This window comes from Myodes glareolus, chromosome 18, assembly GCF_982192425.1.
Source record: "Myodes glareolus chromosome 18, mMyoGla1.1, whole genome shotgun sequence".
In the NCBI taxonomy this organism is placed as follows: domain Eukaryota; kingdom Metazoa; phylum Chordata; class Mammalia; order Rodentia; family Cricetidae; genus Myodes; species Myodes glareolus.
In genome coordinates, this window is record NC_142043.1 from 11,813,627 (window position 1) to 11,839,358 (window position 25,732).

At 46.9% G+C, this 25,732-nt stretch overlaps 1 protein-coding gene across 1 annotated transcript; it reads right to left on the reverse strand.

Moving 5' to 3' along the window:
- Positions 1-4: 4 nt before the first annotated feature.
- Mrps18a (mitochondrial ribosomal protein S18A) lies at positions 5-17,189 on the reverse strand. The gene is made up of 6 exons (XM_048445261.3): positions 17,034-17,189; positions 10,056-10,087; positions 6,547-6,654; positions 3,363-3,486; positions 3,102-3,171; positions 5-405 (listed from the first exon to the last, which is right to left on the reverse strand). Exons 1-6 carry the CDS (start codon positions 17,143-17,145, stop codon positions 261-263), a joined length of 591 nt encoding a protein of 196 aa, XP_048301218.3. The 5' UTR covers positions 17,146-17,189; the 3' UTR covers positions 5-260.
- Between the last annotated feature and the right edge of the window lie 8,543 nt (positions 17,190-25,732).

The window sequence follows — 25,732 nt, forward strand, 5'->3', positions numbered from 1 at the left end:
CAGGGAAGCCGAAAGCCTGCTTTATTACGTTTCTTTGCGTAAGGCTCCTGCCCTTGCACCGACCTCAGCCCAAGCTAGTCAGAAGACCACAGGCCAGCTCCTGCCTGCCCCGGCTCCCAACACCATGGCTGAGCAGATCCAGGGAAGAGAAGTTAGTCCTGAAGTCCCCATGCTGTGTGTGGAGGGCAGTAGTTCTGGTAGGAGGGGCAAGTGCATCATCTGGAAGGTTCTAGTCAGGATATTCAGTAGTACGGCTCCCATTAATGCATCAGCTTCAAAGGCCTTCTGGAGTAGCAGACATTGTCTTTCAGGAGTGGTGACCCCACAGCCATACCGACCTTATCCCAACGGTGGCCTTTTTTATAGATGGGCTTGACAGAGCTGGGAGCCCAGCGAGTCAGGTAGCTGTGGAGGAAACACAAGGAGGTTGGCATGCTGCACCATCTATCACCAGTTTTCCCTTCTCAAAGGGCAAAGGATTTTCCTGGGAGAAACTGCTGTTTTATAAACGAACCGGCTCTTGCTGTTTCAAGTGTGTGGTTAGGGTCAGTCAGGGTCAGGAGCCCAGGCCCAGCTCCCTTCATCTTTCTAAGCTGCCAGTATCATCTACTGAGGGAGAAGGCCAAGGAAGAGGCTGCTTGGACAACAGCTCTCTGGCCTGACACAGGGAAGGTTAAAGGCAGAAGAGCCTTGCCACTCTTCCCCAGCTGGCTGCTCTAGACACCCTAGCCTCCAGGGAACTCCGCAGGGTACCACACTGGTGCAGGACTCCACCCATCATCCAGTCTGACATAGAGGGTGCAATCCCAGCCCAGCGGGTTCCTGTAAGTGGGAGAGGGCAGGGAAAGATGGCGGCCACCCATGGTCCTCTGGCCTCCTTTGGGGATAGCCTGGGCCCGGACTGTTCCTGGAAAAGCGGCTCACAGCACCAAGACTGGGGTTTACTCTGTTCATAATGAAACCTGGCTCCTGACCAGAAAGACCCATCCTTTATCCTTAAAGTTCAGCCACAAAGGCCAGGGGTCCTTCTGTGTTCTATGTGAGGCCGAGGCTTGCCCTGGCCTCCTCCAGAGACCATCAAGTAAAAGCTTAATTTAAAAACTAGTATTCCTGGCAGAAATTAAATTTATTTTTTTGGCTGAAATCTTTGGCTGAAAGAAGGATTGCTGACTCACGCATGCCTTTCCACTGTGTTCCTCTGAACCCTGGTCTTCAGCTGACAGCCTTATGTAGGACCGGGAGGTCCATCCTGGACCCGGTGTGTGCTGGGCTCAGAAGGTAGGAAGACACGGCCTTCCCCAGTTGGCTGGGGTGTGCTGCCTGCACAGGGGCTGCTCTCTCTCATCAGTGGTTCTAGAACGACAGGTCGGCCCAGCATGGGCTCCCTCACCACCAGCTAGCCCTTGTCCAAGGAGGGAGAGGTGAGGATGGGGGTCTGACAGTGGCCCCTGAAAAAGGGTGTTCACCAGGACTCCAGAAGACCCCAGCTGACCAGACTCTCCAGAGCCATCCTCCTCAGCTGTCCCTTCAGCTAGCCTTGGGCTTGATGCCTGTTCCACATGGGGCAGCCAGTTGACGGGTAGGCTAGGTGGCATCCAGTCAGCCCTCTGTGAACACCTCAGCTCTAGTTGGAACTCCAGCTTTCCAAATCACTCCCTTTACATCTCTTCTGAGCAAGGAGGGCTGGCCTGGACCCTGGTGCACGGGAGAGCGGGAATGGGAAGACCTCTGCTGGAGAAGGTACTGCTGCACCAGGGTGCTGAGGACATGGGGGAGTGAGCGGGCCTAGGCCCTTGAGTACAGACTAGGGACCTTTGGGTGCAATCACAGCATCCCTTGTACAGGGATCAGCACCTTCTGAGCCAGGACTTCCCCTCCCCCAGGATGGCCTTTTGCAACTCAAGAGCCCCCACACATCATCAATCCTGTGTCACACTAAAGGACACCGGATGTAAGGGAGGGAGCCTGGCCTGGCTTCAAAGGCCCGAGGGCAGGATGGATTGTGTCCTCAGGCTTGCTGCTGTCTCTTAAAAGCCAGGGTGGGGGTGGGCTCAACCCCGAGCGGACCAGAGCATGCCCTGCTCCTTGGGGCTGCTGGCAGGGAGCCCAGCTCTGCGCAGGATCTAGGACTGGGGGAGGCAAGGCACAAGGAAACAAACCTAAATTATCCCACCCCACACCCTCCACCTAGCAACCTGGCTCCCCGCATCCACCTGGGATGGTAGGGATCTCTGCAAAGATCTGTGGGGGCTTCGGAGTCTCGTTCTCCCTCAGTCACCCTGCAGAGCATCTGCGTTCTCAAGATCAGCAGAGGCAGCCTGACACACCAGAGGAGGGAAAGGCCGCCGGGGGCATAAGAACCGCGGAATCAATTCTACAGACCCAGCTCTTCTCTCAACAAGGGGATATTATAGATCTAATCGCCTGTCAGGGTAACATCAGGAGAGGGGACCCTGCAACAGAAAGCTGTCTGAATGTTAGCTGAGAATCTGCTCTCACTCCACAGGGGCTTGCCCACCCTGCTGCTGCTGGAGAGCTGACTTCATCTTTTCCCCCTAAGACCTCAGAACAGCTCAAGATGCCAAGGAAGTTGTGTAGGCTGTTAGTTCCAGGGAGCACGGGTGACTGAGCCTATATGCAGGCTTCCTTGATGCAATGCCGTGTACAGTGGCCCTATCCCAGACAGTCCTCCATGGCCAAGGCCTTGTTCTGTCCTGTAATGACCCTAGTGTTGGAGAGAGTTGGGATACTGAAATTTGTAGTAGTGGTCTGACAAGCTGATAGCAATGCAGTGATGTCATCAACGGGATTAACATATTCTAATGCCCAACCAGCAGCCTCCTTGTCCATGTCAAGGCCAAGGCCCTCTAGGACAGAAAAGAGGGAGTGGGCCAGAGAGGGAGGTGGTGTGGTACATAGCATACAGTACAGCATGGTGGAGAAGATGTGGGTATACTCGGGCTGGCTGGGAACGGAGCAGACAGCCTAGGAACACTTTGGTTCTCCTGGGCGGCTCTGAGAGCCATGGGGCAAGCCCCCCAGAATGCCGTGAGATCCATGGGCCCAGAGTGCTCGGGTCGATTGTGCTCATGTTTCCTTACCGATTGAGTTTGGGTTTATTCTTCGATAAGGACCCTTCTGGAAGCCGTGGCCTGTGATCCGGGAGAAGACCTGAGTGGAAGAACATACAAAGGGTCAGGCTCCACAGTTCTGAAAGGGCCGGGGTAAAGACCATGGGAGTGGGGGGGGGGGGGCGGGCGTAGAATCAATATTCTGCTCATCACCTCTCTTCCAGCTGTTAACAGTTGGTTGGGACGAGGAACCTGCAGTCCCCACCACCCCTTAGTCCTGGGTACTCTGACCTGCTCGGTGAGCCATCTTTACACACTCCTCGATCTTTCGGTGTTCTTCCAGGCACAAGCCTGTGACACTCCGGGGCAGCATGCCTCCATGTGGCCGGATGAACTGACTGAGCAGCAGCACATCCTAGTGAAAACCAAAAACTGGAATGTGAGTCAGCTGGGTTTAACCAGGACTACTGGCTCTGCAGGGGTCTGAACAGGACAACTCAACAGGATTTTTCTATTACTCATTACCAACCAAAGGGCTCCCAGGCACCTCCCCCAAAATCTTCTGACATATCAGGTGAGATCAGAAATGCTCTAGTGAGCGTTTACCACCAGTCTTTCTTGGTAGTAAAATGTCTGGTAGTCTGCCAGGGAGTTGTGCACACGCCTTTAATCCTGGCACTCAAGAGGCAGAGGCAGGTAGATCTCTGAGTTAGAGGCCAGCCTGGTCTATAGAGTGAGTTCTAGGACAGCCAGGGTTACACAGAGAAATCCTGTCTCAGAACAAACAAACCCCCAAATAAATAAATGAAGTGTCCAGCGGTCATTTCTAACTGCCGGGACAGACCATGGAGAGCACCTCCGTGAGAGGCGCTGCTGTCCCACCTCAGCTGCAGTCTCCATGCTCAGGTGCTTAGCTAGGAGGCACCAGGCCCAGAGGAAGGGAGACGGGCTGTCAAGTTCAGTCCAGATGGGAACGGGTCCTTGGACCTAACAAGCTGTGTGGGACTGAGTCTAGCAAAAAGGACAAAATGGGGCTGGAGATAGCTCAGTGGTTAAGAGGACTCATCCAGAGGTCCTGAGTTCAATTCTCAGCAACCACAAGGTGGCTCACAACCATCTGTAATGAGATCTGGGATCTGGTGCGCTTGCCTGGCCTGTACGCATACATGCAGGCAGAACACTGTATACATAATAAATAAATAAATAAATCTAAAAAAAAAAAAAAGAACTGGTAAAAAACCTCTCTCCCACCTTAAATGGCTCAAGGGCCATTTCCCTACCAGGGCCCAATGCCAGCCTTTGTCCGTTTACTAAATTGTTGCCTTGCTGTATGACCGAAAGTTTGTTTTAATCACTGGACAGCTCCCGGGGACCCCGGGTTCCAAACTCTCAGCCCAGCACTCTGCAGAAGCAGCTGTAATAGACTTGGACTAATTCACAGCAAACATGCTGGCTTGCATCCTCAGCACCCTTCACTTCAGGCTGCCATGCCAGCTGACAGCAGCACACAGCTTGGACCAACAGTGTTCCAAGTGGAAAGGGGAAAAAGAAAAAACTTTAGCCTTTACCTTGGAGAAGATTAGATTTCTTCTCCTGGAAAAACAGTCAGATCAATTTCCTAGAAATGGCCAGTAGTGGCTGCCTGAGTGGCTGGGCAGGTGTGGGGTTTGCTTTCTTACTGCAGCTGGGATTACGAGCATACCTGTATATTCACTGACATCCACGAGACCAGGAGCTCTGAACAGCCTTCTGCTGTACTCTGGGCACTTAATTTTCAGAGGACCCAGAGTAGGGTGAGAGCCCCGCCCCCACGCCCGGGGGTGGACTGAAGCCAAGGTTCCTAGTACAGGAGATTAGTTGGGTCACTTTGTTCAGAGCTTCCTGCACTTATCATCTGAGCAGGATCTCTGGCCTTAGCCATCCTGTGCCTCAGAGGGGAACTGAGACAACACACAGGTCAAACTGGCCCAGAGCCTGAATTACCTGAACCCCAAGCAGAGTGCTCACATCACAGAGAACTCTGAAGAACAAGTGTGGGCATCCAGGACTGGGTCCTGTCTTCTCTGCACGGTAGTAGTTAGCACAACATGAGCTCTGCCTGGCTTCTTGGATTTGAATCCCAGCTCTGATACTTAGTGTGGGAGGACTGTGGCAAGTTTATTAACTTTCCTCAATGCAAAGCAAGGGTGAAGTCCCCACTTCATGGGGTTAATTAGAAATCTAAGGGCTGGTAAGATGGCTCAGCTGGTAAAGGTACTTGCTATGCCTGACTATCTGAGATTGATCCCCAGATCCTCATGCAGGAAGGAGAAAACTGACCTCTATGCATATGCTGTGGCACTTGTTCCTTCACACAGACACAAATCTCCCCAAAACAGACTCAGGTGATGCCAGGCAGTGGTGACACACACCTTTAATCCCAGGACTCAGATCTCTGAGTTTAAAGCCAGCCTGGTCTACAGAGTGAGTTCCAGGATAGCCAGGGCTACAAAGAAAACCCTGTCTTGAAAAACAAAACACAACAAAAAAACTAAGTGAGTCAAATAAAGCCCGTGACTGCTCAGGACATGGTCTACCGGAGCAGGCCCTCCACTCATGCTGCCTGCTGGTGGGATGTTCACAATCGTTTCCTGTCCCAGAAGCAGCTGCTCTGGAAAAGGTACAGCAATTGGGTGGTCTGGAGCTGCACTTTGGAGTCTAAAATGTGTCTGCAGATCACACTGTGAACCATCTCGTTACCTAAGGGGAAAGGAGAGCCAAATCTACCCCTGTGAGAACTACTCCTGCCCTTCTGAACCAGGCCATGAACTCAGTTAGTGGCTTCCACTCCGCAGCCTGTGAGAACTTGAAAAATGCCTAAGCTGAGTGGGTCTGTTTGGGGCTGAGTTATAGAAGCAATGATTTACCTTTAAAAAAATGTATGTGTGTAAGTGGTTTGCCCGCATGCATATATGCAAACTGCATGTTTACTCAGTATCCTTGGGGGACATGAGGGCACTGGATACTCTGCAACTGGTGGAGCTGCCACTTGGGTGCTAGGAGCTGAACTAAGGTCTGTCGCAAGAGCAGCAAATGCTCTTGGTTGCTGAACTGTCTCTCCAGCCCCATATTTCTTATTTCTTTAAATTTTTATTTTTTGGGATTATTTTATGCATATAGGTATTTTGGCTGCATGTATGTATGCATACCATGTGTATGCAGTGCCTGTGGAGGCCAGAAGAGGGTGCTGGCTCCTCTGGAACTTGATAAATACTGCTGTCACCCAACATGTGGGTGCTGGGAGCTGAACCCCTATCCTCTAGAAAAGCAGATAGTGCTCGAAACCAAAGCCCCTTAAGTCTACCACAGTCAGCGTTGACAGCCACTGGACAAAGCTCCACTGTCTTTGGTGGCCATGTGAAATGCAGCGGTCACCACATGAGGAGTGAGAGGACTCTGGTCCCAGCGCATGCAGGGTGGCGGCCTTCACACTCACCTCATAGTTATACTTGTGCTTCAGGTTCCAACGGCAGATGGGGCACTGGCCTGAGGGGTTAGGGGGATTTGGAGTTGCCTTGGGAGTTTCTGTGATTCGGCCTTCAATCTAAGAGGGAGAAAAAAAAAGCCAGTGAGAGCCTGGGCCAGGCATGCAGGTCTTTAACTTTGAGAACACTCTACATGAACACCAGTCAAAGCTTGCTTCTGGGGGTCTCATGGCAGCAACGAACAGGTCTGCCTGCATGGTGGAAATTGTCTGTAGCTGCTATATGCTGGGTCTTGGATGCAGTATGGCGGTCAGACAAGTGATGCATACCTGTAATCCCAGCAGCGGGTGGCAGAGGCAGGAAAACTAGAAGTTCAAGGCTAGCCTGGGCTATACAGTATTAAGTTCCAAGCCAGCAGGGGTTATATGGTTAAGACTATTGCCTCAAAAACCAGACAAATGGCAATGATGACATCAGACAGACATACACACTGGTAGTGAGAGCAGTGGTTCTCAACTTTCCTAACACTGAGAACCTTTAATACAGTGACCCCCAAACATAAAATTATGTTCACTGTTTCTTCATAACTAATTTTGCTACTGTTATGAACTGCAATATAAATATCTGCATTTCCCCATGGTCTTTGGGGGGTGTTGCCCAGTTTGGGAACTGCTGAACTAGAGGGAAGGGTTTTCCACAGCAACTGAATGCCATCTTTCCTTCCTCAACAAACCACAATAAAATACCTGAACCCTAGGCTTCCTCCCTGCCTCTGGGAACAGTGACACATGCACATGCTAAAAGTTCCAAATGGGAGCTGAAGAGAGGGCTCAGCAGTTGAGAGTACTTGTGGCTCCTGCAGAGGACTGGGCTTTAGTCTTCCAGGAACTGGAACCTAGAAGGATTCTAGGGGAACCTGCTGCCCTCTCCTGGCCTCCAAGGGTCCCTGCATGCACATGTACACATACAACTAGACACACAACAAAGTTCCAAATGGCATAAAGATGCATTACCCAAGGAAAGCTTCCACCCACTCTCCACCTTATCCGCGGAGAGCACTATTTCCAGCTATGTTCCAGGAACAAAGCCGTATCTATGCTAGCAGTTTCCCCATCAGGCCACGTCTGGGGACATTTCTGATTGGACAGCTGGGGGAAGGGGTATGATGAGTATCTAGCAAGGATGCACAGGGGAGCCCTCACAACAAAGAACGCCAGCCAGAGCCGCAGCTGAGAAACCCTGGGAATAGCCAGACAAGTGGGTGTCTGTATGCACTGTTCCTCTCTCCCTCTGCAAACAGAAAGCATGAGCAGAGGAACACAATATACTCCCTCCTCTAAAACAAACCAGGGTCCCACTAGGTAGACTCAGCTGGCTTGGATCCTGTTATAGAGACTGGGCTGGCCTCACATTTGCAGTGAACCTCTGGCCTTTGCTTCCTGAGTTCTGGGATTATAGTTCTCTTTACTTCTATCGTTTTGAACAACAGCTTTCAAATACCCTGCAGAGGTCACATGCGACATGACTGTACCCTGTGATCCAGCCTTGGAATGGCTAAGTGTACTAAAGCAACGATCTGGGAGTCAGCTCCAATTGCAGAGGGAGCTTAGCAGCCTTGTTGAGGCTGAGCCTAAGAGCATGGCTAGGCTCAGTAACCCTGTCCCCTGGACTAAGAAAGGCTAGAAGTTCTGCTCAGTTATACCGGGCACCATTATCTACCCACTCCCACTTCTACCATGGCAACCCCAAACATGACACAGAAGTTGTGGGCCAGGGAAAATCTGTAGGTGCATGGGAGGCCTCCAGGACCCCAGGAGAGCGCCAACATTCATCAGCTCACTGCTATTTGGCTGGTTCTGCACTAAGAGTGGCTCGCATGTATAGCTCCTCTAACTCCCACAACTCAGTGCGGGAGGCCAGTCAGTCAGAGTTGCAGTGTCTATGTTCCCTCTAAAAACAGCAGATCCATGCATGCTTCACATGAAAAACTTAAACTTAAAAAGTAAGATGTGGCCAGCACCATGAGCTGGGATGCAAGCCTTCAATTCTGAATGTCTAACACATTAGCTTCTCTTAGAGATGCTGTCATTGATGGTGAACTAGCTGGTTCTGAAGTCTGAAGACGGCAGATGACAGCCAGGCATGGTCTGCCATAGTCTTCACGGGAAAATGGAAACAGCAATCAGAAGAATAATGGGCATTCTGATAGGCTAGGAAAAAGGCTGGGCCCAGGACAACAGCTGCATTAGCAGGAGATGCAGTGGTAGGGGATTCTCTTAGCACTGAGCACTCTGTGAAAAGCACGTTAAAAGTCTGATGTCAGGTCAGGCTGGGTGTGGTAGTGCAAACATTTAATCCTAGCACTCAGGAGGCAGAGGCAGGCAGATCTCTGTGAGTCTGAGGTCAGCCTGGTCTACAAAGCGAGTTTCAGGACAGTCAGGGCTACATAGAGACCCTGTCTCAAAGAACAAAACCAAAAATGTTCGATGGCACCCTTTTCTTCAGCATGGAGTCTATAGGGTGAATGCATTCTGTCATTTGAGAGTCCAGGCTTGCCTTGCACTCACTGTATAACCGAGGATGGCCTTTAGCTCCTAATCCTTCAAGAACTGGGATCACAGGTATACACAATCATGCCCAGATTGTTTTAGGTTTTAATCAGAAAATTGGAGAGATGCCCAAAGGGGAGTTCCCTAAAAAGTTAAGAGTCAGGTGGAGGCTAACCAGAGAAAAGGACAAGGAGGTATTCTAGGAGAAGAACGAGTGGATTTCTCCTGGGGATAAGACTGCCTTGGGGAGGCCTATACTCGGCTGACTGCCAGAGAGGTTAAGCCCCTGGTTGACATGGAAGTTCCGAGCCTTCTGGGAGCTCTGCAAGGTGGCTGGGAATTTCTTGGAGGCATAGACGACCATGTGAAAACAAGGTTGTCTTTCAAGGATTATAGGATAATCTGGGTCTCATGACTGACTCCCCAAGGGAGGTGAGATGGGCCCAGCAAGGGAAAGTGGAGCACGGGTGAAAGAATCGTTCCAGTTTCCTTACCAAGAGTCAAGTCAGGGTGTCTGCTAGTGAGGTTAGGCCCCAGGGACCGTCACCTCCTAATGTCTCACTTACGGGTACACTTTCTAGACAGAAGGCAAGGATCAGAAGTCCACACCCTGGCTCTGGGCCAACTAACTATGGTTCTGTAGGCCTGCAATGCTGCCTTAGTTTCCCCTTTGGGAAACTAATTTATCACCTGCCAGAAAACTTATTAGCAAAGTCCTCTGAGTCTTTGTCATACAAAAAGGTCACTTTAATCAAGTAACCGATACCTCAGTACAGGCACAATGACTGTTCTTGATTAACCACACTACGGCACACAGCCCGAAAAATAGTAGACTTCAGGATTTATGGTCTCAGAGGGAGCAGATCCTGGAGCCAGGAGTCCAGATTGGGCCTCTTTCCCTCCCTCAGAGGAGCAGCCAGGCGGCTCCGAGCGTTAAGGAGGCCATGAGTGGCCAACGCAGTGATACTTACTACAGTCGTCTTCCCTTCTTGGATCTCCACCACTACAGAGATAAAGGGGAAAAATTAGGTCAGCCATTTAATAAGGAACAGGGAGTTTCAAATAACAGCTCAAATGCTACACAGGCAGAGGAGAGGAGTCTTCAGTCTGCACTCTCCCACGGTCCCTGCCTGGGACAAAAAGTGGGCAAGGTTCACCCCCCAAGTGCCAAGGCTCTATGCCCTCGAGGCTGGCTGTGGGCAAGCCTGGGATGCTCAGGCTACAGCATCTCTCTGGAATTGAGGGTTTCCATATTAGTCTTTGCCTTTTGAAGCAGAGATTCATCTTGATTCTGTCTAGAAGAAATGGCAAACTGAACAGCTGTGGCAGGAAAATTGCTATGTGTTTGAGGCCAGCCTGGGCTACAAAGTAAGATTCTTACACATGTCCCTTTACAGACTGAATCAGACCAAAGTGGTCTCTGACTTTGAAGGGTTTGCAATCTACAACACAGCTCTGTCTGTGCTCCAGTGGTAGCTTTTCAAAGTCAATCCCAAAATGTATCCTGAGAATCCTGTGTCAAGACTGCATGAAACTGGGCTGGAGAGATGGCTCAGAAGTTAAGAGCATTGCCTGCTCTTCCAAAGGTCCTGAGTTCAATTCCCAGCAACCACATGGTGGCTCACAACCATCTGTATTGAGGCCTGGTGCCCTCTTCTGGACTGAAGAAAGAATACTGTATACATAATAAGCAAATAAATAAATATTTAAAAAAAAAAAGACTGCATGAAACTGACTGCTCCACCCTTCTTCACCTCTCCCTGAAGGGTTATGCTCTGTTATCATCCCAGAGAAAGGAATGGAAGAGGGAACAATCAGGAGCCTGAAGACAGCAGGGTCAGCAGGGCTTCAGGGAACCTGTTCCACACTGAGGGCAATCCAGGGCCTATCGACGCCTGAGGTGAGCAGGGGAGAAGTGGAGGCAGGACCGCCAGCTGCACACACCTGTCAGGCTGCACACATTCCCATTCACCTGACTAGGATATACTGAATGACAGGCCAACGGTAATGGAAGCTGCCAGCTCACACACAGCAACTGTTCTTGGAGCATCTACCATGTTCCTGGTTTGTTTAAAAAGAGAGAGCCACAGAAGCCAGCAAGGAACTGGTACACAGCAAATGCTCAATAAATGCTAGGTTTAAGAAGTGAAATAATCACCAATGTCTCCTTCTAACCGTTAACTGCTACAATAGGGAGCTTGAGCCCACACAGTCTGCAAACTGTCTCTCCAGATACTAAGACCCTATTTAAACAGTAGTTTGGCTACCACAGTTTAGTTTTACTTAGCTCTGGCTAACACAAGAAATAATATAAATTAGAAAAGCGCCTAAGGTCCTTGACTTTGAGAATTCAGTGGGAGCTAAAGATCTCTCCCTAGGAAAAATATCCACCTGAGAACACACAATTGGCCATGGGTTGCACGAGGCTGTGGGGTATGTGTTAGAGATCTGGCTATTCCTCAGAGGTGGAAGGGAGTATATTTCTCTTTTTTCTTTTTACCTACCATATTTCCTAAAGTAAACATACATTGCTTCTGCAAAAACATAATATAAACAACAAAGAGAGAGGGTCTAGGGAAAAAGGCACCACTAACCCAACCAGAGCCCACGTCAACATCTGTGGCCACTGAGCTCTGTGACCGACACCTAATTGGACACAGGCTGCCTAGAATTATTCCTCATTTGTTTTCTGGGCAAACCATTCATAAAGAATCATTACTCCAAAACAACCAATCGGAGAGCCCTCCATGTCCAACTCCAGACACACACAAGTGAAACAATGACCAGAAAAACCCAGAGGCTTTCTTCAGAGAACACTTTAGCCACTAATCAGAGCAAACTAGGTTCCTTGTGTAAAAGAAACTGCGTCACCTCACACACGGTTCTACTTGTCCAGAACAGAGACCAGCCCATGAACGGGATGTGGTGAGACTCAACCTGGTTGTCAGCCTAGAAGGCAGGACAGCTGCAGAGGGAAGGTCACCACGATGTCCACTGCAGAATGGCCCACACAGGGGGACCAGGGAGAGCAGGAGGGCATATCTCCAGTCCAGCTACCTTAGAAACTGTGCTACTACGCAAAACAAATTGGGGGAGTGAAAGAGGGGAACCAAATGGGAGCAACACCAGGTAGGGGGGTAAATTTCTGAGAAGTCTCAGGAAACAAAAGCAGGGACACATTCTCAACCATGGAGTCGGCACCAGGACAATGGCCTGAAACACAAAGAGCATAAACATGTGGTTTCCTTCTTGGTCCAGGCTCTTGGGCCCTACCCACGAGGTAAACAAGTCTAACAAAACACACATCACTCTCGGCAAAGACCCAAACCCTGAAGTCATCCCACTGGCCCCTGGAGAAGAGATCAAAGCCTAGGGCAAGCTCCACTGTTCACAAGCTCCCCCCACAGCAACCTCAGCCAGCCAGTGTCTTTCTAGAAGCTAGTGGGTAAAACAATAGGCAGATGCTTATCTAAGAGAAGAACTGTCAAACCAAACAAATGACCCAAGGAGCTCACAGGAGGCATAGATTGATCAGGGTGGTTAGTGAAGGGGAAGGTCGCTGGCTGGGGCCTGGAGAGGCCCCGTTTAGCAGATTTTAAGCTTCTGCAAAGAGGAGATAGGAATCAAAAATAGTATTGATTTTCAGTGTGCATAGAATAACATGGCAAAACCAAACAAAACCTGAGATCCAGTTGTCCCTGGCTTCCTCTCCATTCAAGAGAAGTGGTGGTGGGTAAGAGAAGCTGGACTAAGGTTCAGAGACCAACAGAAAACTTAACTAGGAAAGAAATGCAACCACTCCTGCATCCTGAGATAGGCCAGCATGAAGTAGGCCACCAGACATGACGTTGTTTTCTGAGGAGAAGCGAGGCAGCATGTGCACCAAGAGTCAGGAAGGGGGCGGCAGCCTGGCTCTACCTCGTGGGCAGAGGAAGAGCAGAAGAGTAGGCACAGTCTTTGCCCTGGAGGAGGAAGTAGAGCAAGGATGGGAACATCACCGGCACTGCAATAAAGCCCATGTCTCATAAAGAGGTCCTCCGAGTACTTCAGTAAATACTCCTAGGATGGAGTCCAAGATGACTGGGTTATAACAGCCTGGAGCAAGCAGCGATGTGGTGAGACTGCAATGGCCGCAGAAGCCCTTGATGGACACATAAACACAGGCAGACACAGTGACCCTGCCGCATAAAGGCTCGGCTGTTTAGTAGAGGAGGAGGGAGATGAATGGTGGAGGAGGCGGGGCACCACAGCAGTAAGTGGCCAAAGAAGCCAAGGCCTCAGGGATCTGTGGAAACTGAGCAGCGGTAGCTATGAGGGAGGGCTGGAAGGCAGCCCTCTGCCTCAGCAGTCACGATGAGGGCCTGTGCTTCAGGTCGCTGCCTGTTTCTCAAGCGCCACCTCCTTCTGTTCACCTTGCATTGCTCAGTTCATGGGTCTCTGGTTGCCTCCCCGGTTCTTGTCCTGCAATTCCCGATGAAATGTCCCTCTTGCCCTGGGCTTCAGTCTCACTGCTGCCTAGGATTTTCCCTGTTGGCAGGGCGCTGAAACCTTAACCCCTACTTGCTTCCTCCTCTCAAAGCTCCTTGCTGTGGGATTACTCAGCATATCAGATGGCTGAAGTGGCCTTTCAGCATTTCAGTAAGCTCTGCCTTGCCATAAGGTCATAGCTGGTAACTCACTGCTCACGGTTTCTTGTCATGCTGTCATTTCCTTCCCAAGGTGTTAAGGCAGGATGCTTTTAACACGATCCTTGCTAAATCTGACATTGTCAGTGATGAATTCATTAGACGTTCTTTGGCAAGTTAACTGGCAAGAGACTTTCATGAAAGGAGGGAAGAAAAAAAGAGGACCTGCCGAGGAGCACGAGGGCTGTGTGACTGGAGAGGGAAGAGTGCTGCCCCTGCTTTCAACCCTACTGCTTAGAGCTGATGTTAGGTAAGCTACGAATCTTTAGAACTGGACCCCCCCATTCATCAAAGTAAAGACCGCTAACATCTACTTTTAAGGAAGACTGAGTAGATGTTTTATGGAACACCTAGTATATGTCTGGAAGAAGGCACTTAGTAAACCATTTTCCTCATTTGTCCCCTTAAGTCTTGCTTTTTCTATAACCCACTCACTCTCACTTTGGGCTTGTATGTACCTGCCAACCACACATACACACACACACACACACACCCTCAGAGGCAGGGCTTCACCATGTAGTTCTAGCTGGCCTGGAACTAACTTTCTTTCTTTCTTTTTCTTTTTTTTTTTGGTTTTTCGAGACGGTTTCTCTGTAGCAGTTGGAGCCTGTCCTGGAACTAGCTCTTGTAGACCAGGCTGGCCTCAAACTCACAGAGATTCGCCTGCCTCTGCCTCCCATGTCCTGGAGCTTTCTAAGTAGACCAGACTGACCTTAGAATTCACAGAAATCCACCTGCCTCTGCCTGTTTCCTAAAGGCCAGGATTAAAGGTATACATCTTGGCCCTCATGCCAAACTTCAGATCAGGCTGTCTCAACATCAGCACTACTGACATTTTGGGCCTGTTGGTTCTCTGTTGTGAAGCTGACATGTGTGTTGTAAGACATTTAATGGTATCCCTACCCACTCACCAGATGTTGGTATCAGCAGTTGTGACAACCAAAAAGGTTTCTAGACATTGCAAGAAGTGTCTAGACACTGGGGGTGGGAGAAAGGGAATGGATGATCACCACTGACTGAGAAACAATGCATTATTATAGCAATAACAGCAGTGCTCAGTCCTCACGAAGGTTCTTTTCTTCTCGAGTCCAAGCCTCATGAATTCTTGCTTCAGTTATATAGTTTATCTTTGAAAAGCAAGATGATTGAATATTTTCAACCAGAGAATCAGCTTGTTTGTCACAACTTTAAATTTTATACATACATATTTGAGTGACAAGTATACTAGCTAGAACAATGACAGCCAGCTGTATATGGCGTACCAAAAGGAAGAATGATGGATGATTCCAAAGAAAATAAAACATGACAGGGATTTCACGTAAAAGCACATCAATTCAACTTAATATTCAGCCTTGAGACTGGGCTGTCTAAACAGTGGCTCACAGACAGGAGAGTTACCAACCAAGAATTTGTAGCGACAGCTCCAAACACTGATTATATAGTTCACCATTCCACACACTCTCCAGTTAAAAAAATTTCTTGTGGGTGTGGTAGTACATGCTGGTGATGCCAGCACTTGGGAGGCAGAGGCAGGGAGAAGGCCAGATGCTGGAGGCCCGCTTGGCCTACCTAGAAAGTTAAAGGTCACCCAATGCTAACTAGCAAAACTTTGTTTGAAACAACAAGTTTCTTATGTGAAATCTCAAATACTCTAGTTTTAAACCAACTAATCATACAAGAAACTACATATTAAAAAAAAGGGAAAGAAACTACATATCATAGAAACTACGAATCATATAAGAAACCCTTTTGATTTATTTCTTCTCTATCTTTTCAAAGATAAAACTACATAACTGTAGTTAAAAAAAACCCCAAAAACCAAAAAACAACACAGTAAAGAACTATTCAAAGCCGTGGATGGTGGCACACACTTCTAAACCACACAAAAGAAAGAGCCAGATGCGGGTGGATCTCCAAGTTTAAGAGTAGCCTGGTCTACATAATGAGTTCCAGGTCAGCCAAAGCTTGTGAGACTCTGTCTCAAAAATAAAAATAATTTTCTTTTGTTTGTTTCTTGGTTTTTTGAGAAAGGATTTTTTGGTGTGTAGCCCTGGCTGCCTTGGAACTCAGAGATCCTCCTGCCTCTGCCTCCCGAGAACTGGAATTAAAGGCGTGCGGCACCAGGCCCTCATCTGCCACTTTTAATGAAATTAAAAGTGTTGGAAACGAAATTAATTTAATGAAATTAAAAGTGTTGAAAACGAAAGAGACCTCTTCTAAGTGCATACTGGTTTATGCCTGTTAGCCACATGACTGGGGAGGCTGAGGCCTCTTCTTTGACTCAGTGGCTCTTTTTTTTCCTGGCTTCCTCCAACAAACAATAATGATTACTCTTTCCAATTGGTTACTTCTCAACTCTGACGGATATTCACTGGTTGGCCAAAACTGCACTAGAATTTTAAAAACAAGCCCCTTGTCCATTTTTTTTTTTTCACAACACTAATCCAGTCCTGCTTCCCACAGACCAACAACAAGGACTGTATCCCAAAAGACCTTTTCACTCCGCCTGATTCCAGCCCTTCAGGAGCCTGTTCAGGGAGCATCCTCTGGTAACAGAATCTTCCTGGGCTCTTTCACGCAAATGGATGGCTTTCATTTATGGGGGATGTAGACATATCGCATCTGTCTTGGAACCCAAGCTTCACAGAAAGGGTGTGCTTTCTTCTCCTTTCACAGCCTGACTCACAGCACTGGGACTTCAGTCCTTTCAGCTGATGAAAAAGTAACTCGGGCAACTTTTCCAGGTTTAATATCAATGAAATGCATACCAATGAAATGCAGAACTAAAATTTAGCACTTGCTTCTGTCTTAGCTGTTCAATTGTCTTTGCACCTTGGCTGCCATCTCTCAAGATTAGTAGCCTAGACAAAAACAGCCACCACCTAATCACATTTTCGGAAGGGAAATTGAAAAGGGAGGCTTTGGGGATACGGTTTAACCAAGGAGAGGACGATTTGGAAATTATGAGAGAATTAGCAGTCGGCCCTCTATAGCTTTTCTGAACCCTCGGACAATCTTGTCTTTGATCGCTAAATCTTTGAGATCTAAATCTAAATCTCTCAGTCCTCCTTTACTCCCGGAAGACACTAAAACCGGGAGGGTCCGGAACAGCCCAGAGTCCGGAAGAGCTTTTAAGCGTCCTGTGGAGCCCAGCACCCCCGAGGTTTGAGAGCCGTGCAGAGAGGCAGTGACACGCCGGGGTTGACGCAAGTCTGTTATGTGGCTGTTCTCAAGTTCTAGAGGTCGCTGGGTCCTGAGACTCACCTTCTCTCAACCCGCGAGCTGGAAGCCATAGCCAGCCGCTCGTGGCGGGGCCTCCCAGGAACCCGTGGAACTGCCTTCCGCACCCGGATACCACAGCCCTGAGGGCCGCCATCTTGGGAACACACCTGACCTCGCGTGCATTTCCGCTTCCGGAGCGGGGAGTACGCAGCCGCCGTGCGGCGAGCGGGTTTCTCGTGGTTACTCCCAGGGTTTCTCTTTTACCTGTCGGGGTTTGGGCTAATGAGACGCGCCTTTGTGCGGAGCAGATTCTCCGGCTGCTGTATGCCAGAACCTAGTCTTCAAAGTTGCCTGTTAGTCTCCCTTAGTAAATTACACACCACACCGATTCTTTAGGGTTTTTTTTTTTCCTTCCTGCTTTTGGATTTTAAGCTTTTGTGAGGGACGGATTGAAATGGTAATGAATTCTGGCTCTGGGAGCAACAGACGTGGAACAGAATCGACGACTTTCCCTCCCATCTGCCAATCTGTGTTGCTTTATATACATTTCCTGTCCAGCACTTGGCGCCACCTATCCTCTGCCTATTCTTTGGCTACGTGGTAAATGCTTTGTTAGAGTTTACTTCAAACTTCATTCACTATGCTGGTTCTCTGCAACATCTGTTTTAGTGTTCCACACAGTTGCAGTCTTCCCAGAGGACTGTAAATTAAGTCATAAACATTGTTGCCAGGCATGATGACGCACACCTTTAATCCCAGAACTAGGGAGGCTGAGGTAGGTGGATCTCTGTGAGTTCGAGGCCAACTTGGTCTACACAGTGGGTTCCAGGACAGAATTACACGGTGAGACCCTGTCTTGAAACAAAACAAAACAAAACAAAAAGACAAAAACATTGCATATTTTTTTTGTTGCCTCTTAAACCTACATCTCCTAGCACAGCACTTGATGTCTAATAACAAGTAATAATGGTACAATGTATACCTGTCAGTGGATAAGTAGAATCTGTTTTATAAAATAGGTTGTTGCAAAGATTAGATGAAATAAATCATTCATGCTCAATAAATATAAACTACTTAATAGGGCAATTAGGGAGATGGCTCTTTTCACAAGCTTGGCATATTTGCTTTATAAAAAAAGTTAAAATGGTCTAGAGAGATGGCTCAGAGGTTAAGGGCACTGACTGCTCTTCCGGGGTCCTGAGTTCAGTTTCCAGCAACCACATGATGGCTCACACCCATCTATAATGAGATCTGGTGCCCAGAACACTGTATACATAATAAATAAATAAATCTTAAAAAAGTTAAAATACCCAAAAAATAAGATTGTCTGATTTTCCCACTTTCAGATTTTCAGGATATATAGGATGTTTCCCCTGAGCTACCTAAGAAAGAAAAATTATTGACCCCTCAAGTCTTCCTTTTGATGGTAAGGTCCTTCCCCAACTCTTTATCCAATGTAAGCCTCAAATGGGTGAGGGTGTTGCTAGTTATCTTATTCTGGTACTCTGTGAGAGAAGCTAGGTCTACTGAAAGACACAGTAAGTTCTCTGATGATACGGAGAGAAAGGGCCTGTTGTTTAGTTGGTACTGGCGTCCTGCTGGGCTAGGTGGATACAACCAAAGCTGCATGAGGAGCTTTGGGGCGTCACTGTTAGGAATATTTCTTAGACGAGTCTCTCCGCCGATGCAAATAATTCCAGTTAGACCAAGTTAGACCGAATAAAAGATGTCCACGTTTAATGCAGTGCTTCTGGATGGCACCAGGAAAGCATGGTGAGGGAAAGAGAGAGAGGGGATGACCACATGAAACCTGCGGGCAGTTTAAGTAGCCTGTGGGAGTCATCTTGACCTTTTCTGGGGAGGGGTTACCATTTAGTGGGCCTTCTTGATCCTCCCTGGGGAGGGGTCACCGTTTGGCCAGCTTTCTCGAAGGTGGAGTTTGGACTAAGGCAACTCCCAGGGGAGGGGGCTTGAAATGGAACTTTCTGCCCAACATTCCAAAATGGGTGTCAGGGGCTAGGGTGAGACCCCTGACTATAATATTCCAGACTCTTTGTATAAAGGGGTGTTAGGGAGCTGGGGTGATGCTTTCGACCAAACAATCACTATAGATAGGAAGAACAGAAGAAATATTACATTGAGCAAAGGCAGATGCAGGGAAGCAATCTGAAAGGTCAGTTAAGGTGGGATTGATTGACACATGGATTAGAAGCGGGTTTCTGTGGGTGCATTTCTAGGTGTTCCAATCAAGCAAGATCAGGATAGCCTTGTCTCACTCTAGCTTCTGACTTTCTGCTGCATAAATGAGCCACATCTCCTGTTTTTAGCCACATTTCTTGTTTTCTTATTCATGTCCAACTTTTGGGTACTGAGCAGAGACCAGGGCAGTAGAAGAGCCCCACCTGACACTTGTGGGCATAGTGAACTAAAGCATTTGGGTGCCAGCCCTTTCCACGTTATGTTTTCTAACTTACCGTAACCAACATATGTTGTACAAGGGAGAGCGACCCGCCGCCTGGCTGGCTTAACCCCCAAAATTACCACACAGAAATTGTATTAATTAAATTACTGACTGGTCCATTAGCTTTAGTCTCTTATTGGCTAACTCTCACATCTTGATTAGCCCATTTCTATTAAATCTGTGTAACACCACGTGACTGTGGCTTACCAGCAATATTCTAACCTACGTCCATCTCAGGCCGGAGATTCATGGTGTCTGCAAGTCTGCCCTTCTTCCCAGCCTTCTGTTCTGTCTACTCCACCTATCTAAGTCTGCCCTACCAAAAGGCCAAGGCAATTTCTTTATTCAACCAATGAGAGCAACACATAGTCAGAAGGACCTCCTACACCAAACATATATTTTGGGGTGCTGGAGAGATGAACCAGTGGTTAAGATTCCTGTCTTCTTCTTTAGAGGATCAGGGTTTGGGTCTCAACACCCATTATGGCAGCTCCCGCCCTTCTGTGACTCTAGTCCCAGGGGATCTGATGACTTCTTGTCATAAGTGAGGTGCACATTCTTACGTGCAAGCAGTCATACTCATAAAATAGAAGCAATCCCTTTCTGTTCTGTCCAGGGAGGGGACCCTATGTGTCATTCTTAATTCCTGTTGTAACTTAAAGGGAAGTTTCTCCCAATATCTAGAGCCCTTGATACCCTACAAGTGGAAGAGGATGGTGTCTTCCAGTTCATTGCAGCAGGAACTGGTTTAGGTGACACCAAGTTTGATTTTGAATAGTACAGTACACCCACAAAAGGAACAATGATGGGATGTGTATCCTAAGTCTGAGCAGGACCTGGGAAATGCTGCTGCTGGCTGCTCAGCATTGTTGTTTATGTCAGCATCATCTCCTCCAGGAACACTGGCCAGCAAGCTGTGCTGCTATGTGCTGCTGCCACTGGAGCCACTCCAGCTGCTGGCCGCTTCATTCCTGGGACCTTTACTAATTAGATCCAAGCAGCCTTCAGGGAGGTGATGAATTCAAGGCTGACCACCAGGCCCTGGCAGAAGTGTCTTATGTCAGCTTGTTTACTATTGCTCTGTCTATACAGATTCTCCTCTACCTTATGTGGGTGTTGTGATTGTTAGATTATTAAAAGGCAGCTGTAGAGAGACAGAATGTAGAAAGGAAGGAAGGCTTGCTCTGATCATAGGTGAACCATGTTTATTCCTGGCGAGGGAGTACTTTGTATCCACTTGTGTGGATGGCCAAAAGGCCTACAGAAGAAGATGGGATGCAGCCCCTTATAGGGATGGAAATGACTTCCACAGTATGAAAGGGAAGCTGGGAAGTACAGTCTTTCAGCAGGAAGCTATCACCCCTAACTCTGAGAGGCTATAAAAAACACAGGGCAGGGACATTATAGCTGTTTCTGCTGAGGAGGGTCTTTTTTAGAAGGGGTAGTCCTGGGCCTATTAAAGGGGGGTATCTTCTATTCATGTGGCAGGGGAGAGTCTTAACTTGATCGGCTTTGATGGATCAGGTGATTGCCATCTTATATTCCCGGGGAGATCTGGAAAATAATTATTAGAGGGCTGTGAGCAGCTGGTTTGGTTACAGAACAAAACCACGAGATTTCCCGGGAAGGTTGAGGGATGGGGAGGAACAGAGGCGAGAGGATGTTGGCATAGAGTTGATTCAGGGTGACAGTGACTAGTCCCATTGCCTGGACTGTTGGACCAAAATGAGCTAGCAGAAATAGCAGGGAGCTACAGAGCATGAAAGGAAGGAGACAGGAGAAAGTAGAGGACTAATATAAAGAATTGTATCCGGCTCAGAGGGAAAGGAATGAAGTCCCTTTAGCCCGTTTCTCCAGAGCATCCAAAAGCCCTTTCTGCAGATGTATTGAGAACCCACGGAACTGTTGTAGGTTGAGAGCATTGGGAGAGCTTACGTGGGACGTTTTCATTGGGCATAGGGTTAGGTTCTATAAGTGAAACATTTAAAATGGGGTAAAAACAAAAGTATGAGGTGAATAAGGAGGAAGGAGGGCAGTGCTGTGGCCATCATGGGGTCCAGCTGGTCCTGAAGGATGTCAAGCTCATCTGAGCCGGTGAGCCAGAGAGCTGAATTGATGCAAAGGAGGCTTCGGTCCAGCTGTTTCAGTTCTGCGTCCCTGAAACGATGTTCAGCATGGCAAGAAGACGGATGAGTTAGATGGCCCCTGGGCCACTAGTCCCCTTTAGAGGCCACCCGAATGCTTTTAGGGGCTTAGGGATGTTGGTCTCTCGATGACTGTTTTGAGATCCACAGAGGGTAATGAGGGGAGCAGCAGTTGGAATGCCTCAGAGGAGGGTCCGTCCTAGTGGCCATGATAAAACCAAATAGTTGTCAAAGATCCAGAACAGAAGCCAGGAGGGAATGACTACAGCTTAGTGTGGAACATTAAGAGGCGAAGAGGAAAACTCTCACACCGAGAACACTCACAGGAGCACAATGTAACTGGACACCCGGCAGGACTGTGTTCTACAGAAAGATAAGGTGGCTGTGGTTAGCTGTTCCTTACGTCAGACTCCTGCATGCGAAACGAGCTCCTGAACTTTGTAAAGTCAGCTAATGACAGCGTCTAAGGACAAACCTGACGGAAGGTGGCTCAGTGCTACTCCTTGCTTTCACATCTGATAAACTTTGTATACTTCTTTCAAATATTAACAACACCAGCTATTATTTCATGAACAAAAACAGAGTATCCCAAGGAAAACTAGATTTCTGGTTAGAAACAATTGTTGAGACAAATTTTTTTTTTAAAATTGGGACTATTTCCTTTAAGTGACCATATCTAGTATTTGAAAACATGACAATGTATATTTTTGCTAAAGTCAAATTATAATACCTATATTCCAAAATTTTATGTAAGTATATTTTATATTGTCAGGCTGTGTAAAGAGACAATTTATTTCTAAGTTGTATTTCCCAGAAAGAAATTATTTCCTCCAGGCAGTGGTGGCACACACCTTTAATCCCAGCACTGAGGAGGCAGAGGCAGGCAGATCTTTGTGAGTTCGAGGCCAGCCTGGTCTACAAGAGCTAGTTCTAGGACAGGCTCCAAAAGCTACAGAGAAACCTTGTCTCTAAAAACAAAACAAAACAAACAAACAAACAAAACAAAGCAAAAAAGAAAAGAAATTATTTCCAATTTAAAAAGTATACTTCCAGAAATAGCGACTGCCTTGACTTGTTGCATGTCTCTGGAAGCTCTAGAACATCCTGATACTACCCAAGTGCCTGCCTTGATTTTGCCTCCATAGACACGTCTCTAGACCACTCTAGAACATTCCAAGTTGCTACCTGAATCAGTGACTGTCTTGATTTATCCTACATAGGTATGTCTCTAGAACACTCTAGAACATCCCAAGTTACTACCCGAGTCAGTGATTGTCTTGATTTCTCCTCCATAGGTACATCTCTAGAACACTCTAGAACATCCCAAGTTACTACCCGAGTCAGTGACTGCCATGTCAGAGTAAATGACCTACTTTAGAAAGTTTTCTAAAATTAATTAACAGAACCTCTTAAAATCTTAAAAATCTCTGTATTTTCGTTCCACATACTCAATCAACAGATGAAATATGAAAGCAGTCAGTATGTCAAGTCTGTAATAAACAATTTACATGTAACATAGGCTAAATCAACAAACCCTAACCCTAACCCGAACCCTAAATTTAAAAAGGCTTATATCAGCTCTTTACTTCTTTTGTCTATGGGCAAATTTCTAGGTCATCACATACTAACAACAGTAAGCAGATTTCCTTATGTCACATTCTATTTAAAAATAGATTGATTGTTTAAATGTATTTTTTTTTTAGTTTTTCCTTTTGTTTTGTTTGTGACATGATTTCTTTGTGTAGCCCTGGTGTCCTGGAACCCATTCTACATGAAGCTGACCTTGAACTCAGAGATCTGCCTGCCTCTGCCTCCTATGTGTGTAATTTCTACTGCCTAGCTCATCCCCCTTTCTTTTGAAGTAGCAAACTGCTTTCTTTTTTATTTTATTTTATTGATATTTATTGAGCTCTATATTTTTATCTGCTCCCCTCCCTGTCTCTCCCGTACCCCCTCTAACCCTCTCCCAAGGTCCCCATGCTCCTAATTTACTCAGGAGATCTTGTCTTTTTCTACTTTCTATTTCCCATGTAGATTATATCTACATAAGTATCTCATAGTGTCCGCAATGTTGTCTAAGTTCTCTGGGATTGTGGTTTGTAGGCTGGCTTTCTTTGCTTTATGTTTAAAAACCACCAATGAGTGAGTACATGTGATAATTGTTTTTCCGTGTCTGGGTTACCTCACTCAAAATAATGTTTTCTAGCTCCATCCATTTTCCTACAAAATTCAAGCTGTCGTTATTTTTTTCTGCTGTGTAGTACTCTATTGTGTATATGTACCACTTTTTTTTTTGAGACAGGGTTTCACTGTAGCTTTTGGAGCCAGCCTGGAACTAGCTTTTGTAGACCAGGCTGGCCTCGAACTCACAGAGATCCACCTGCCTCTGCCTCCGAATGCTGGGAATGTACCACATTTTCCTTATCCATTCTTTACTCGAGGGGCATTTAGGTTGTTTCCAGGTTCTGGCTATGACAAACAAAGCTGCTATGAACATAGTTGAGCACATGTCCTTGTGGTACGATTGAACATCCTTTGGATATATACCCAAAAGTGGTATTACTGGGTCTTGAGGAAGGTTGTTTCCTAATTTTCTGAGAAATTGCCACACTGACATCCAAAGGGGTAGTACCAGCTTGCATTCCCACCAGCAATGCAGGAGTGTTCCCTTTACCCCACAACCTCTCCAGCATAAGTTGTCATCAGTGTTTTTGATCTTGGCCATTCTTACAGGTGTAAGATGGAATCTCAGAGTTGTTTTGATTTGCATTTCTCTGATGACTAAGGATGTTGAATATTTCCTTAAGTGTCTTTCAGCCATTTTAGATTCCTCTGTTGAGAGTTCTCTGTTTAGATCTATACTCCATTTTTTATTGGATTATGTGATCTTTCGGTGTCCAATTTTTTGAGTTCCTTGTGTATTTTGGAGATCAGACCTCTGTCTGATGTGGGGTTAGTGAAGATCTTTTCCCATTCTGTAGGCTGTTGTTTTGTCTTGTTGACCATGTCCTTTGCTTTACAGAAGCTTTTCAGCTTGAGGAGGTCCCATTTATTAATTGTTTCTCTCAGTGACTGTGCTGCTGAGGTTATATTTAGGAAGTGGTTCCCTGTGCCAATGAGTTCAAGTGTACTTCCCACTTTCTCTTCTATAAGGTTCAGTGTGGCTGGCTTTATGTTGCGGTCTTTGATCATTTGGACTTGAGTTTTGTGCATGGTGATAGATATGGGTCTATTTTCATTTTTCTACATGTTGAAATCCAGTTATGCCAGCACAGCTTGTTGAATAACCTTCTTTTTTTCCATTTGATATTTTTTGCTTCCTTGTCAAAGATCAGGTGTTTGAAGATGTGTGGATTGATATCTGGGTCTTCTATTCGGTTCCATTGGTCCTCCTGTCTGTTCTTATACCAATACCAGGCTGTTTTCAGTACTGAAGCTCTGCCTCCAGAAGTCCTTTTAATGTGCAGGATTGTTTTGGCTATTCTGCGTTTTTTTCATTTTCCAAATGAAGTTGAGTATTCTTTCGAGGTCTTTGAATAATTTTGCTGGTATTTTGATGGGCATTGTGTTAAATCTGTAGGTTGCTTTTGGTAAGATTGCCATTTTTACTATGTTAATTCTGCCTACCCAAGAGTGTGGGATGTCTTTCTACTTTCTGGTGTCTTCTTCAATTTCTTTCTTCAAAGATTTAAAGTTCTTATCATATAAGTCTTCCACTTGTTTTGTTAGAGTTACTCCAAGACTTTTTATGCTATCTGTGGCTATTGTGAAGGGTGTTGATTCTCTGATTTCTTTCCCAGCCCTTTTATCATCTATGTACAGGAGGATTACTGATTTTTTTGAGTTAATCTTGTATCCTGCTAAATTGCTGAAAGTGTTAATGAGTTGTAGAAATCCTTGGTAGAATTTTTGGGATCACTTATGTAAACTATCATATCATCAGCAAACAGTGAGAGTTTGACCTCTTTTCCAATTTGTATCTCCTTGATCTCCCTTTGGTATCTTATTGCTCTAGCTAGGACCTCAAGAACTATATTGAATAGATATGGAGAGAGTGGACAAATCTTGTCTTGTTACTGATTTCAGTGGAATTGCTGGGAGTTTCTCTCCATTTAGTTTGATGTTGGCTGTTGGTT

Bases quoted from the DNA above. Each gene is read 5' to 3' on its own strand.
- Mrps18a (XM_048445261.3), bottom strand. From the start codon at position 17,145: ATGGCGGCCCTCAGGGCTGTGGTATCCGGGTGCGGAAGGCAGTTCCAC. The intron at 10,088-17,033 runs GTGAGTCTCAGG...TTATCTCTGTAG, and splicing joins AGCTCGCGGGTTGAGAGAAG to TGGTGGAGATCCAAGAAGGG. The intron at 6,655-10,055 runs GTAAGTATCACT...TCTCCCTCTTAG, and splicing joins AAGAAGGGAAGACGACTGTA to ATTGAAGGCCGAATCACAGA.